Here is a 14,421-nt window from a genome sequence, read left to right as displayed (position 1 = left end):
TAAGATATGTTTTTTTAAGGTCCTGTAATGTTTGATAATCACTATTGTTAATACCAGAATTAACTAAAAATTCTTACCTATTCCAGTGACATTTCACTTTTCTTCATCAGGATTCTAATTTACCAGAGATAAATCACACAGTGACTATGATTCATAAAATACAGTATGTCCATTATGGTTTACTTTTAATCACAGTCATATGAGTGTAGATAAAATTGGGGTACTTCAACAATGGGTGAAAGGGAGTATAAACTTTAAAAATATATATCAATTGATGACTTGGCATTATTTTAACAGGAACAAATATATGAAATTCTTGATGCAATGTTCGAGAGAAAAGTTGAACCATCAGAGCATGTCATTGACCAAGATGATGATGGAGACAATTTCTATGTAATTGAACGGTAAGGAACTTAAATTCTGTAGTAGTACAGGGATTTTGATTTAATATTATATATAGTGTAACTTAAGATCTCTTTTGTGAGTCATTTTGAGAAGGTTTTACTAGAATGGAAAATTGAATATTTCTACACATCTTATACCATGCACTGATTATTGTAAATAATAGTTGGAAAACATTATTTTCTGGGTTGAAATTTAGTTGAACTCTGAGTTCCAAACTCTGACTGGATTTTTAATGTTTATATTTCTAACAAATAGTATTTGTTCAGTAGAGCCTTTATTTTCTTTGCCTCTTTATCTGCCCTTGTCTTCTGAAGCAAAAGCAAATAAACTGTTGGAGATACTCAAGCAGTATCTGGATGCAAAAAGATAATTGACATTTTGAGTCAGGATCCAGCATCAGGGCAGTGTAATGCAGGGTACTGACCTGAAAAGCAAACTATCCCTTTGCCTCCACAGACATTGCTTGACCCCCATAGAGTTATTCCTGCAGTTTGTTTTTTGTTCTAGATTCCAATATCTGTAGCTTCTCATGTCCCCTTGTGCATTCTGAATACTTGCTTAAAAACTAAAGTACAAGATAATATTTAACACAGTAATTGGATGTTTACTTCAAACAAAATTTTATCTTTTAGGTATCTGTCTTTTTTACTTATTCTTAGGAGTCATTCTGAATATGTTCAGGATTTGGGTAAAATTGTTCAATGCTCATAGAACAGCATAACATTGGGCTCCTTCAGAAGTCATTTTTCCCTCTTCCCCCTTCTTCCATTCCCTACTCTGGCTCCCTTCTTACTTCTTCTCCTCTCCTTCCTATCACCTTTCCCTGGTGCCCCTCCTCCTTCCCTTTCTCCCATGATCCTCTCTCCTCTCCTATCAGATCCGTTCCTCTTCTGCCTTTACCACCCATCGCCTCCCAACTTCTCACTTCACTACGCCCTCCCTCACTCAGCTGGCTTTTTTCCCCTTTCCTTCCAGTCTTGATGAAGGGTCTCTGCTTGAAACTTCAACTGCTTATTTCTTTTAATAGATGCTGTCTGACCTACTGAGTTCCTGCAGCATTTTGTCTGTGTTACTCCTTCAGAAGTTTTCTTCTGTTTGAGGAAGTCCTCAAATTACTTAGTACAATACAAACTTCACAAATAATATGATACATGTTATGTGAGACTATGAAATATTCCATGATGCAAAATACACTAATGTGCTACCTACAATTTGGTAACTGAGGTAGCTTTATAACTATAACTGCCAATCATATGCAATACTTTTTAATTCTGACCCTGGATGAAGCTCATTCCAGTGATTACTTTATATATTACTTGCTTTTTAACTGGATAACTTTGAACAAAACTCACTCAGAGAAATTTGTGCAGCCCCATCTGTATGTGGAAGCTGCTAAGTTTTATCCCAAGCCTTACTTTATTATATAAAAACCAACCACATCAATTAGATTGGGAAAGTCTCTGATTCATGTTTGCCTGCTGCAAATTCATGAAGTTTGACTATTACTACAACAAAAATGCTGTGTTGGGAAGCAAGTCTGAGTATATCAGCATCCTGAACATTGGTGAATAGGTTTTACTCCCATGTTGATTATATTGTTTACCACTTTCAAAGACCGTAGGGGATGGAACCAGGCATAAACCATGCTTAATCCAGGCTGGCTTCATGTGCTCAAGATTTTGATTGCACGTGAAAAATCATCTTTATGTTGCTACCTTTATCCAAATGATGGAAACCTGAACATAGCACAATTAACTCCAAGGGTCTGTAATTCCTGGAGTTTTGGAGTAATTTAAACTCTATTCTAGCACGTTTGACTGTACTGAACTATAGGAAGTTAATACTTTTCTCCTTGTGCATTCAGTATTCATAAAAGGTATTATCTACAGTGGTTGGTACAGTGACTTGATCTTTCCACCTTGCGATTTAAAAAAAAATCATGTATATCTGTTCCAATCACACAACTTTTCATTCAGTTTTCTTTTGACTTGGTATCTTTAGCTGTATTTTCCAAGAAGTGACAGAAGTTCCTAACATTTCTCTGTGTTATTAGGAAGCTGGAACTCCTGCATGAATGTAGAAATCCTGAACTCCCTGACAGGTGCTGAAGATGTCTTGACCGTGCTTAAAAAATGGATTCCCCTTTGCCAGAGTACCATGTACCTATAGTTTTTTAAAAAAGATTCTGCCTGGCCTTCTCATGTTAAGCCTGGATCAGATGAGACCTTCTGCAAGGGCACCAGAGTAGTGTATCAGTTAGCATAATGCTAGCATAGTGTATCAGTTAGCATAATTACAGGCAGTCCCCGAGTTACAAATGTCTGACTTGCGGACAACTCGTACTTATGAACGACCTGCCATAAAGCCTATTGAAAATCTGAATTAAATACAATGGTTCGTAGTAACGAACGCACGCACTACATTGTGATGCTCATGAAAACATTGCGCAGCTTCAGTGGTTCATCGCCTCGTGGAAGGCTATCCCGCCATTTTAAGTTGGATCTCGTTGCCGTTAACGCTGTGCTGAGTGTGTAACTTTGTATTTGGCTTAACTTTTTCTCTTAATTACCCTTGTAACCATGTCCTCCAAAGCGTAAATCCAATGCAAGTGCTGGTGATGCATCAAAGAAAAGGAAAATGAGCATGGTTGAAAATAAGGTGGAAATAATAAAGCTATTGGAAAGAGGTGAGACGCCATCGGTCATTGGAAAAGTGTTAGGCTACAGTCGGTCAACTATCGGAACAATTTTAAAGGGTGAAGTGAGAATAATGGAGCATGTGAAAGGCCCTACCCTGATGAAAGCCACAATTATTACTAAGCAACACAGTGGTTTAATTATTGAAATGGAAAGGCTATTGATAATTTGGATAGACGATCAAAATCAGCATAATATTCCTGTTAGCCTTACTTTACTGCAAGAAAAGGCTCGAAGCCTTTTCAATGATTTAAAAGCTGCACGTACAGCAAATGAAGGTGCTTGTGATGAAAAATTTGTTGCAAGTAGGGGTTGGTTCATTCGTTTCAAAGTGAGGACAAATTTAAATAATATTAAAGTGCAAGTTGAAGCAGCGAGTGCTGATGAAAGTGCTGCGAGTGATTTTCCTGAAATGTTTAAAAAAATTATTGAGGAGGGAGGTTATTTGCCAGACCAAATATTTAATGTAGACAAGACTGGCTTATTTTGGGGAAAAATGCCTGAAAGGACCTACATTTCGAAAGAGGAAAAAAGTGCACCAGGGCATAAGGCATTGAAGGATAGGCTAACGTTATTGCTTGGGGTTAACGCATCTGAGGATTTCAACCTCAAGCCTTGCTTGTGTATCGCTCCCTAAATCTAAGGGCACTTCGCCATATCATTAAGGCATCTCTTCCCTTTATTTGGAAGGCAAATTCAAAGGCTTGGGTTACAATTGCCGTCCTTGAAGATTGGTTCTTGAACCATTTTGTTCCTGTTGTTGAACATTATTGCTTGGCCAAAAAAATTCCTTTCAAGATTCTCCTTGTGCTCGACAATTCACCTGGACATCCAAGCACTTTAGATGACCATCACCCCAATGTAAAAGTCATATTTTTACTCCCCCCAACATCACATCACTACTTCAGCCAATGGATCAGGGAGTCATAGCCTCCTTTAAGGCCTATTATTTACGGCAGACCTTCTCACAAACAGTCAGGGCTACCCAAGATGATGTGACGAGCCTAAGGGAGTTCTGGAGAGATTATAACATCTATGATGCCATAAAAAATATTGCTGATTCTTGGGATGAAGTGAAGCAGTCAAATATGAAAGGAGTGTGGTTTAAATTGTGCCCCCAGTTTGCGCATGCTTCTCAGGGATTTACAGCTGAAGACATCACACCGCCCCCACTTGTCCCATTTAACCTGTCACAGTGTGGTGGATTTTAGGACCCAGGGCAGCTCAGGTCGCGCCGCCCACGGTGTACAGTACAGTACGTACTGTATCTGTTCTGTTGACGGAAAATGATCACATTTGCAAATAAGGTGGAAATAATACAGTGATTGGAAAGAGGTGAAATGCCATTGGTCATTGGAAAAGCGTAGGCTACAGTTGGTCAATGATCGGAACAATTTTAAAGAATAAAGTGAGAATAATGGAGCATGCAAAAGGCCCTGCCCCGATGAAAGCTACAATTATTACTAAGTAATGCAGTGGTTTAATTTTGAAATACAGTACATACGTTTCTTAAGTGTTTTATATGCATAGAAAGGTAAAATAGATACTATATACTAAGACAAATGTTTGACTAACTGACGCTAAATAATACTGGATGTACCTATTCTGACTTACGTACTTAAAAGACAGACTCAGGAATGGAACTCGTTCGTAACCCAGGGACTGCCTGTACAGTGCCAGTGACCCGGGTTCAATTTTGCTGCCATTTGTAAGGAATTTGTATTTCCTCCCTGTGACTGCATGGGTTTCCTCCGGGTGCTCCAGTTTCCTCCCACATTCCAAAGGCATATGGGTTAACAGGTTAATTGGATATTTGGGTCTAACTGGGTGGCCTGAACTAGAAGGGCCTGTTACCATGCTGTATCTCTAAATAATAAAAATCATTAAATAAAGCACAATGGACTTACTGATCTCACTGCAGAGGAATAGGTAAATTTTAAGTAATTTAATTGTTTTAAATGAATATACTATAAAAGTAGTGAATAAAAAAAATCTTCCTGTACTTCAGAAATTTAAAATGAAAATTAATTTCAATAGTTTGATTTTAAATAGTCTTTGAAAATGTTAAATGTCAACTGGGTAACTTTGAGCTGCAGCTTCTTGTCAAAAGTTTTTTTGTGAGGGTGAGCTTTGCCATTTGCTAATTCAGGACCTCACCACTCAGGTTGATACTGGTTTGGATGGTGTTTGAAAACTGCAACCTGCATTGTGCTGTAGTCTTTCTGTTGACGCATTTGCAGCTGACTAGCTTGGTTGTTTTATTTTAGATTCAAAACTTTTTGTTTTATCATTTACATCTATACCTATTGGTTAAAATAATTGGTTGAAATAAATAGTTTTGCCTCTCTCTTACATACTTGGTGGTATATAACAATAGACAATAGACAGTAGGTGCAGGAGTAAGTCATTCAGCCCTTCTAGCCAGCACTGTCATTCACTGTGATCATGGCTGATCATACACAATCAGTACCCCGTTCCTGCCCTCTCCCCATATCCCTTGACCCTGCTATCTATAAGAGCTCTATCTAACTCTCTCTTGAATGCATCCAGAGACTTGGCCTCCACTGCCTTCTGGGGCAGAGCATTCCACATATCCACCACTCTCTGGGTGAAAAAGTTTTTCCGCATCTCTGTTCTAAATGGCCTACCCCTTATTCTTAAACTGTGGCCTCTAGTTCTGGACTCACCCATCAGCGGGAACATGCTTCCTGCCTCCAGCGTGTCCAATCCCTTAATAATCTTATATGTTTCAATCAGATCCCCTCTCATCCTTCTAAATTCTAAATAACAACTGCAAGACCACTTACTGCCAGGTATAATAGTACCTCTGAAATATATAGCTGGAAGGTGAAGGCAGTGCATAGTTGGAAAAACCATTACTTGCAATTTTTCCTCCAAGATAGACATCATTCTGACACAGTCAAGTCAAGTCAAGTTTATTGTCAGTTAACTAAATACATGTATGTAATGTATAATCATATAATGTATATAGAAACAAGACGTTTCTCCAAACTAAGGTGTAAAGCAGAGTAGTACACATAACACATGATAACTTAAGAAGGTAATGAAACTTATGCCATTAAAACACATTTCCATTCTTTTTCTGTTGTTGCTGGTTCCACAAAACACTTCATGATGCCAGCCATCAGTGATTGGGGTTCACATTCCACCACTGTCCAAAAGGAGTTTGTATGTTCTTCCCGTAACTGCGTGGGTTTCCACCTGTGATACTCTGCTTACTTCCCATGTTCTAAAGATGTATGGGCTAGGGTTAGTGAGTTGTGGGCATATTATGTTAGTGGAAGAATGGCACACTTACAAGCTGCCGTTGTTGCAAATGTCACATTTCATTGTCTTGATGTATACATGACAAATAAAGCTAATCCTTCTTTCTTTTTTTTTGTAGTGTTATAGAGTCATGTACAGCCTAGCTACTCCTATTTGCATGTGTTTGGCCCATATTGCTCTAAACCTTTCCTATCCATGTACCAGTCCGGAGGTACTTGCTAGTCCAGAGCATTTTTACATTCTGATGCCATTAATCCCCATCATGTACATTTTCATCCTGCATTTGCTTGTGACTCCCTGTGTAAAATCCCTTGGGAAATCTATCAGTGGTATACATTTGAAAAAAACTTTGTCATAAGGTGGGCGTTGAAAGCGGACCCAAATGCAAGACACAGACACTGAAGTACTAGGAACAGGACTAGGTGTGTCGAGAAAGCAAGGGAAGTGGGGAAGAAACAATGCTGGACGAGACTTGGATACAGGGCCTGGGCCAGGACTAGACTAGGAAAGTGGGACCTGGACGAGGAACTAGGAACTTGGAACTTGGAACCTGGGTCTCGACTCAGGCTCGGACTCCGGATCTAGGCGAGGACAAGTTGTGGCAAGGCAACAGGACTGGATGTGGGGGCAGGATGTGGGACTCCTGGGCTGGATGAGGACATGAAGCTCAGACTCGGACTTGAGAGACTGGAACATAGAGCCTAGGTCTTTGGAGACAGGAACGCAGAGCCTTGGTCTTGGGAGACGGGAATGCAGAACACAGAGCCGGGACCCCTCCTTGGGAAAAGGATGTAGGGCCGGGACTCATACACAGAAAGCTGAACACGACGAGACTGTTCCCAACACAAGGTAGCGGCAAACGGCCGGACAGTTCCAAACAATGAAAGACGGTTCCTTATCTAGACACAGCAAGGCTCTGGTCTTGCTCCAGTGGTAGAACTTGATGGTGAGAATAGGCGAGGACGCAGGCGAGGCTCCAGGTGAAAGGTAGCAGGCGAGGCTTCAGCCAAGGGAAGGGAACAGCCCGCCTCAGGGTAACGGCAAAGACAGGAAGGGACAGATCCAACCGCAGGGTAATGGCAAAGACGGCCTGACTTGCCCTACAGAGGCGAGGACGGGATACTGATGAGAAGAACCAGCCCCTACACTTGACCCCAGGGCCACTTATATTCCCAGCCCCAGGTGCATCAGGTGCCTATGATTAAGCCCAACTAAAACAAGGGACAGCCGGAAGACCCGGAGTCCAGGGACCAGACCATGAACTGGAACATGGACTTCACGGACCAGACCATGACAAACTTAAATAATAGGTTACTTAACAACAGGACAAACTGAAGTGAAATATCAATAAGGTTCAGTATTCTAAAATAAATTGATATGCAATTATTGTCTGCTTTCATGGCCAATATTTTACCTAGTGTTGTTTACTTAGCATGAAATGAGATTTGCTTTCACTTATGACTGCCTTACATTAAATGTGATGTTGAGGTAAGCATTTTTTCTGAATAAAATACATGATCATTAATTTAAGATCTACATTGTGCGGATAGAAATGGATGATATTGTTTTAGGCAACTGATTTTTTTTTGACACCTGAGCATGAATTTTTATGGCAATTCTGCCTACTGTATGGCCAAAAACACATCAATCAAAGTTTTCCTTTCATGCAAAATATTTCTTATGAGAAATTGCAGCAAAGCAATTGCAGTGGCATATAGAGAGACAAGCTTGTATTTTTCAGAACTGCTTCCTGCACACTCTATCACGGTAATAGTATTATAAGCAAAAAGAACAGGCATCCTGTCAGTGGTATGACTCTATCAATGAAGAACTCATAAAGACCATCAGACTGATTGACTTTCATTTTCTAATGTTGGTTGAATACCTGGAAAATGCTGTTTTCAAATATTACTGTGCATAAAAGCATTTGGAGAAGAACTATTACACATGCAATCATACAAAAATCAAAAATAAATTATTTTTAATTTCTTCTAGTTTTCTTTCCTATTGCACATTTAGAGAAATGGGGTTGCTGAGCTGGATAGTGGAAGGCCCCTCTGGGATGTGGGAAGGCAGGGAGACCTCCAGTGTTGGTGATGACTACACCTGCATCCAACTGCAGCTTCTAACAGGCTGTGGTAAGGAGTTGGAGGTGGAACTGGATGAACTCCGGATCATTCGGGAGGCTGAGGGTTTGATAGACAGGAAGCACAGGGAGGTAGTTAAACCTAAGCTGCAGGACACAAGTTACTGGTTGACTGTCAGGAGGGTTAAAGGGGTTGAACACCCAGTACAGAGTACCACTGTGGCCATCCTCTTCATAAACAACTGTACCACTTTGGATACTGTTGGGGGGGGGGGGGGGAGAATGATCTACTAGAGGGAAGCCCTAGTGGTCAGGTCTCTGGCACTGTGGCTCAGAAGCAAAAAGGGAAGAAGAGGCAAGCTGTACTGATGGGAAGTTTATTGGTTAGGAGAGAAGAAAGGAGGTTCTGTGGACTAGAGTGAGATTTCCTGATGGCATGTTGCCTTTTGGGTGCCAGGGTCAGGGACATCTTGGATCAAGTCCGCAGCATTCTTGAGTGTGAAGTTGAGCAGCCATGGTCATGATCTACATCAGTACCAATAACATGAGTAGGAGGGGGTGATGAGCTCCTGCAAAATCAGCTCTTGGAGTTAGGTGCTAAGTTAAAGATAAGACCTCCAGGGTTGTGATATCAGGATTGCTACCTACACCACTTGCTAGTGAGATCAGAAATAGGAAGATTATATAGTTTAATATGTGGCTAAGAGAGGGCTTCAAATTCTTGGATCCTTGGGCACTCTTCCAGGGAAGGTGAAACCTGTACAGTTTGCACCTGAGCTGGAGGGGGACTAATACCCTAGCGGTAAGGTTTGCTAGTTCTGCACGACGGGGTTTTAATCTAGAGGGACAGCAATAAGAGAACCAGAGCGGCAGAATCCATTGTGGAATTTTAGTGGAGAAAAATGTTGAGTAGGAATCGAAAGTTTGAGCATAGCGGCACTAATGTTCTGAGCTGCATATATTTCAATGCAATGAGAGGCAGATGAGCTCTGGGTATGGACCAGCACATGAAATTATGACATTATAACCATTTTTGAGACTTGGTTGCAGGGGGGCAGAACTGTCAACTCAGTGTTCCTGGGTTTCATTGTTTTTGAATGGGAGGGATTAAAGGGAGAGGGATGGCATACTAGTCAGAGAAACTGTCACAGTAGTGCTCAGACAGGACAGACGGGAAAAAGTGAGGTTTTTTGGCTAGAACTGAGGAATAGGAAAAGAACGATCACCTTAATAGGATTTTTATTATAGACACCGAACAGTCAGTGGGATTTAGAGGAAGAATGTGTAGAGTTCACGTGCAAGAAGCACAAGGTTGTGATAGTAAGTGATTTTAACTTTCCACATAGTAACTGGGACTCCTGAACTGTAAAAGAGCTGGATGGAAAAGAGTTTGTCTAGTATGTTCAGGAAGATTTACTTGATAAGTGTTTAGAAGTCCCAGCAGGAGAGAGTGCAATACTAGGTCTCCTATTAGGGAATGAAACAGGTGACAGAAGTTTGTGTCAGGAAGCACTTTGCATCTGGTGATCATAATGCCATTAGTTTCAAAGTATTTATGGAAAAGGATGGGTCTGGTCCTTGGGTTGAGATTCTAAATTAGAGAAAGACCAATTTTGATGTCATCAGAAAAGATCTGGCAAATGTGGATTGGATTAGGCTGCTGTCTGGCAAATGTGGACTTGGTAAATGGGAAGCCTTCAAAAGTGAAAATTTGAGACTGCGGAGTCTGCGGTTCCTTTCAGAATAAAGGTGAGGATAACAGGTTTAGGGTACCTTGGTTTTCAAGGGATATCAAGACCCAGTTAAGATAAAGAAGAAGGTCCATAGCAGGTGGAAGCTGGGAGAAACAAATGAGGTACTTAAGGAGTGTAAGTGCAAGGGAACAACATAAGAGGGAATCAGGAAGGTAACAAAAAGGCACAAGGTTGCTTTAACAGACAGGGTGAAGGAGAATTCTCAGGGCTTTTACAGATATTTTAAGAACAAAAAGATAGCAAGAGACAAAATTGGTCCTCTGGAAGATCAGAGTTGTTATCTATGTGTGAAGCCAAAAGAGCTTGGGTTGATTTTAAATGCACCTTTTGTATCTGTATTTACTCCGGAGACAGACGCAGAGTCTATAGAAGTAAGGCAAAGCAGTCGTGAGGTCATGGATTACTGAGGAGGAGGTGGATTACGGTGGATAAATTCCCAGGACCCTGTGGGAGGCTAGTCAAGAAATTGGAGGGGCCCTACCAGAGATACTGTATTTAAATAACCTTAGCCATGAGTAAGGTGCTGGTGGATTGGAGAATAGCTTTTTCCATTGTTTAAGAAAGGTTAAGATTAAACTAGGAAATTATAGGCTGCTGAGCCTGACATCAGTAGTGGGAAAGTTATTGGATGGTATTCTAAGGGATTGGATATATAACTATTTGATAGGCAGGGACTGATTAGGGATAGTCATTATGGCTTTGTACCTGGCAAATCACGTCCAACCAAACTTCTAGAGTTTTTCGAGGAAGTTACCAGGAAGGTTGATGAAGGCAAAATGTTAACTGCATGACTTTAGCAAGACCTTTGACAAGGTCCCGCATGGGAGGTTGGTCAAGAAGATTCAGTTGCTTGATATTGAAGATGAGGAAGTAAATTGGATTAGACATTGGTTTTGCAGGAGAAGCTAAAGAGTGGTAGTTAATGATTGCCTCTCTGACTGGAGGCCTGTGACTATTGGTGTGCTGCAGGGGTTGGTGCTGGGTCCATTGTTTTTTGTCATCTATCTGAATGATAAGTGGTAAATTGGATCAGCAAATTTGCAGATGACACCAAGATTGGGGGTGTAGAGGACAGCGAGTAAGACTGTCAAAGCATGGAGCAGGATCTGGACCAGCAGGAAAAACGGGCTGAAAAATGGCAGATGGAATTTAATGTAGACAAGTCTGAGGAGTTGCACTTTGGGAGGACCAACCAGGGTAGTTCTTACACGGGGAGCGTTAGGGTAGTGAGGTGAGGTATGCGGTAGAGCAGAGGGAATTGGGAATACAGATGCATAGATGAAAATGGTGTCACAGGTAGATGGGGTTGTAAAGAGAGCTTTTGGAACATTGGACTTCGTAAGTCAATGTATTGAGTACAGAAGTTGGGATGTTATGTTGAAATTGTATAAAATGTTGATAAGTTGTATTGGTCATTGATGTACAGGAAAGATGTAAATAACGTTGAAAATTTACAAGGATGTTGCCAGGACTTGAGGACCTTAGTTATGGGGAACGGTTGAATAGCATAGGCCTTCATTCACTAGAACGTAGAAAATTGAGGGGAGATTTGATAAAGGTATTCAAAATTATGAGGGGTATAGATAGGCTAAATGCAAGCAGGCTTTTTCCACTGAGGTTGGATGAGACTGCATTTAGAGGTCATGGGTTAAGGGTGAAAGCTGTAAGGGGAACTTGAGGGGAAACTTCACTCAGAGGGTGGTAATAGCTGTCAGTGCAAGTAGTGCATACAGGTTCATTTTCAACGCTTATGAGAAATTTGGATAGGTACATGGATGGTAGGGGTATGGTTTAGCTGCAGATTGATGGAACTAGGCAGATTAATGGTTCGGCATGGACTGGATGGCCTGTAAGGCCTATTTCTGTGCTGTAGTGTTCTCTGGCTGCAATTCATATAAAGACAAAGCAATGCAGAAAGCCAATGTGAAGCACATTTCAGCACATTTAATTCATCCTTTATAGTGTACAGTTATTTCAAGAAATGATAGTAAGTTTACAGTTTTCCCCAAAATTGCCCTCATGATACATTTCTTGTTATAAGGCCATAAGATATAGGAGCAGAAGTAGGCCATTCGGCCCATCGAGTCTGCTCCACCATTCAGTCACAGGCTGATACAATTCTTCCATTCATCCCCACTCCCCTGTCTTCCCCACATATCCTTTGATGCCCTGGCAAATCAAGAACCTGTCTATCTCAGCCTTAAATGCACCCAATAACTTGGCTTCCACAGCCACTCATGGCAACAAATTCCACAGATTTACCACCCTCTGACTAAAGTAATTTCTCCGTGTCTCTGTTTTAAATGACGTCCTTCAATCCTGAAGTCGTACCTCTTGTCCTAGAATCCCCTATCATGGAAAATAACTTTGGCATATCTAATTTATTCAGGCCTTTTAACATTTGGAATGTTTCTATGAGATTCCCCCCTCATTCTCCTGAACTCCAGGGAATACAGCCCAACAGCTGCCAAATGTTCCTCATACAGTAACCCTTTCATTCCTGGAATCATTCTTGTGAATCTTCTTTGAACCCTCTCCAATGTCAGTATATCCTTTCTAAAATAAGTCCAAAGCTGAACACAATACTCCCAAGTGTGGTCTCACGAGTGCCTTATAAAGCCTCAACACCACATCCCTGCTCTTATATTCTATACCTCTAGAAATGAATGCCAAGATTGCATTCGGCTTCTGCACCACTGACTCAGCCTGGAGGTTAACCTTTAGGGCATCCTGCACAAGGACTCCCAATTCCCTTTGCATCTCTATTTTGAATTCTGTCCCCATCTAAATAATAGTCTGCCCATTTATTTCCCACCAAAGTGCATAACCATACATTTTCCAACATTGTATTTCATTTGCCACTTCTTTGCCCATTCCCTAAACTATCTAAGTCTCTCTGCAGGCTCTCTGTTTCCTCAATACTACCTGCTCCTCCACCTCTATTTGTATCATCGGCATATTTAGCCACAAATCCATTAATTCCCATAGTCCAAATCATTGACATACATCGTAAAAAGCAGCAGTCCCAACACCGAACTCCAGTGGTAACTGGCCGCCAGCCAGAACAGGATCCCTTTATTCCCATTCTCTGTTCTCAGCCGATCAGCCAATATTTCACCCATACTAGTAACTTCCCTGTAATTACACGGGCTCTTATCTTGCTAAGCAGCCTCATGTGCAGCACCTTGTCAAAGGCCTTCTGAAAATCCAAGTACACCCCATCTACTTCATCTCCTTGGTCCACCCTGCTTGTAATTTCTTCAAAAAAATCACAGTAGGTTAGTCAGGCAGGATTTTCCTTTCAGAAAACCATGCTGGCTTTGGTCTCTCTTATGTGCCTCCAGGTATTCTGTAATGTCATCCTTAACAATCAATTCCAACAACTTCCCAACCACTGATGTCAGGCTAATAGGCTATAGTTTCCTTTCTGCTGCCTCCCACCCTTCTTGAATAGTGGAGTAACATTTGCAATTTGCTATTCATCCAGTACAATGCCAGAATCTATCGATTCTTGAAAAACCATTGTTAATGACTCCGCAATCTCGTCAGCTACTTCCTTCAGAACCCGAGGGTGCATTCCATCAGGTCCAGGAGATTTATCCACCCTCAAACTATTAAGCTTCCTGAGCACCTACTCAGTCATAATTTTCACTGCACAAACTTCACTTCCTTGACACTCTTGAATGTCTGCTATACCACATATGCAGAATACACATTCAGTTCCTCTACCATCTCTGCGTCTCTCATTACAATATCTCCAGAGTCATTTCCTATTGGTTTTATATCTACCCTCGACTCTCTTTATGTATTTAAAAATATACTTATTAGCAGAAGCAGAGATGGGCAGTGCCTTTCTGTGTTTTCTATTGCACCCGAAGAACTTTTTCCCCCTGGAGGCCATTTGGCTTTGGTGTTGCTCATGCACCATGAGTAAAATGGTTAAACAGCTACTTAGAAACAGGGTATCAGTATTAGAAAAAATTGAACAGATTTGTGAAAAGAGAATGCTGAGGCTAATTGATGTGTTAATCTTTAAAGTAACAAAAGGGTGAGTTAAGATAGATAGTTTCTATCTATGGAAGATATTTTCTCTTGTAGGGGAGATGAAAAAACAGAAAGAATAAATGGCCAGGAATCATTTGAGGAAGTATTGTGTGGCACTCAGTGCCATCTACGTCAGATCGCTCGATTG

At 41.0% G+C, this 14,421-nt stretch overlaps 1 protein-coding gene across 1 annotated transcript in view; it reads left to right on the top strand.

Annotated features, from left to right (window-relative positions):
- Window positions 1-14,421, top strand: part of prkar2aa (protein kinase, cAMP-dependent, regulatory, type II, alpha A) — a 336,630-nt gene that overhangs the window by 251,177 nt on the left and 71,032 nt on the right. The window contains exon 11 of the mRNA XM_059943985.1: window positions 298-404. Within this exon, the coding sequence (XP_059799968.1) occupies window positions 298-404 (107 nt within the window). The remainder of the gene's footprint in view (window positions 1-297; window positions 405-14,421) is intronic.

Source organism: Hypanus sabinus, chromosome 19, assembly GCF_030144855.1.
Source record: "Hypanus sabinus isolate sHypSab1 chromosome 19, sHypSab1.hap1, whole genome shotgun sequence".
Taxonomy (NCBI): Eukaryota; Metazoa; Chordata; class Chondrichthyes; order Myliobatiformes; family Dasyatidae; genus Hypanus; species Hypanus sabinus.
This window is presented reverse-complemented; position numbering and strand designations above follow the sequence as displayed.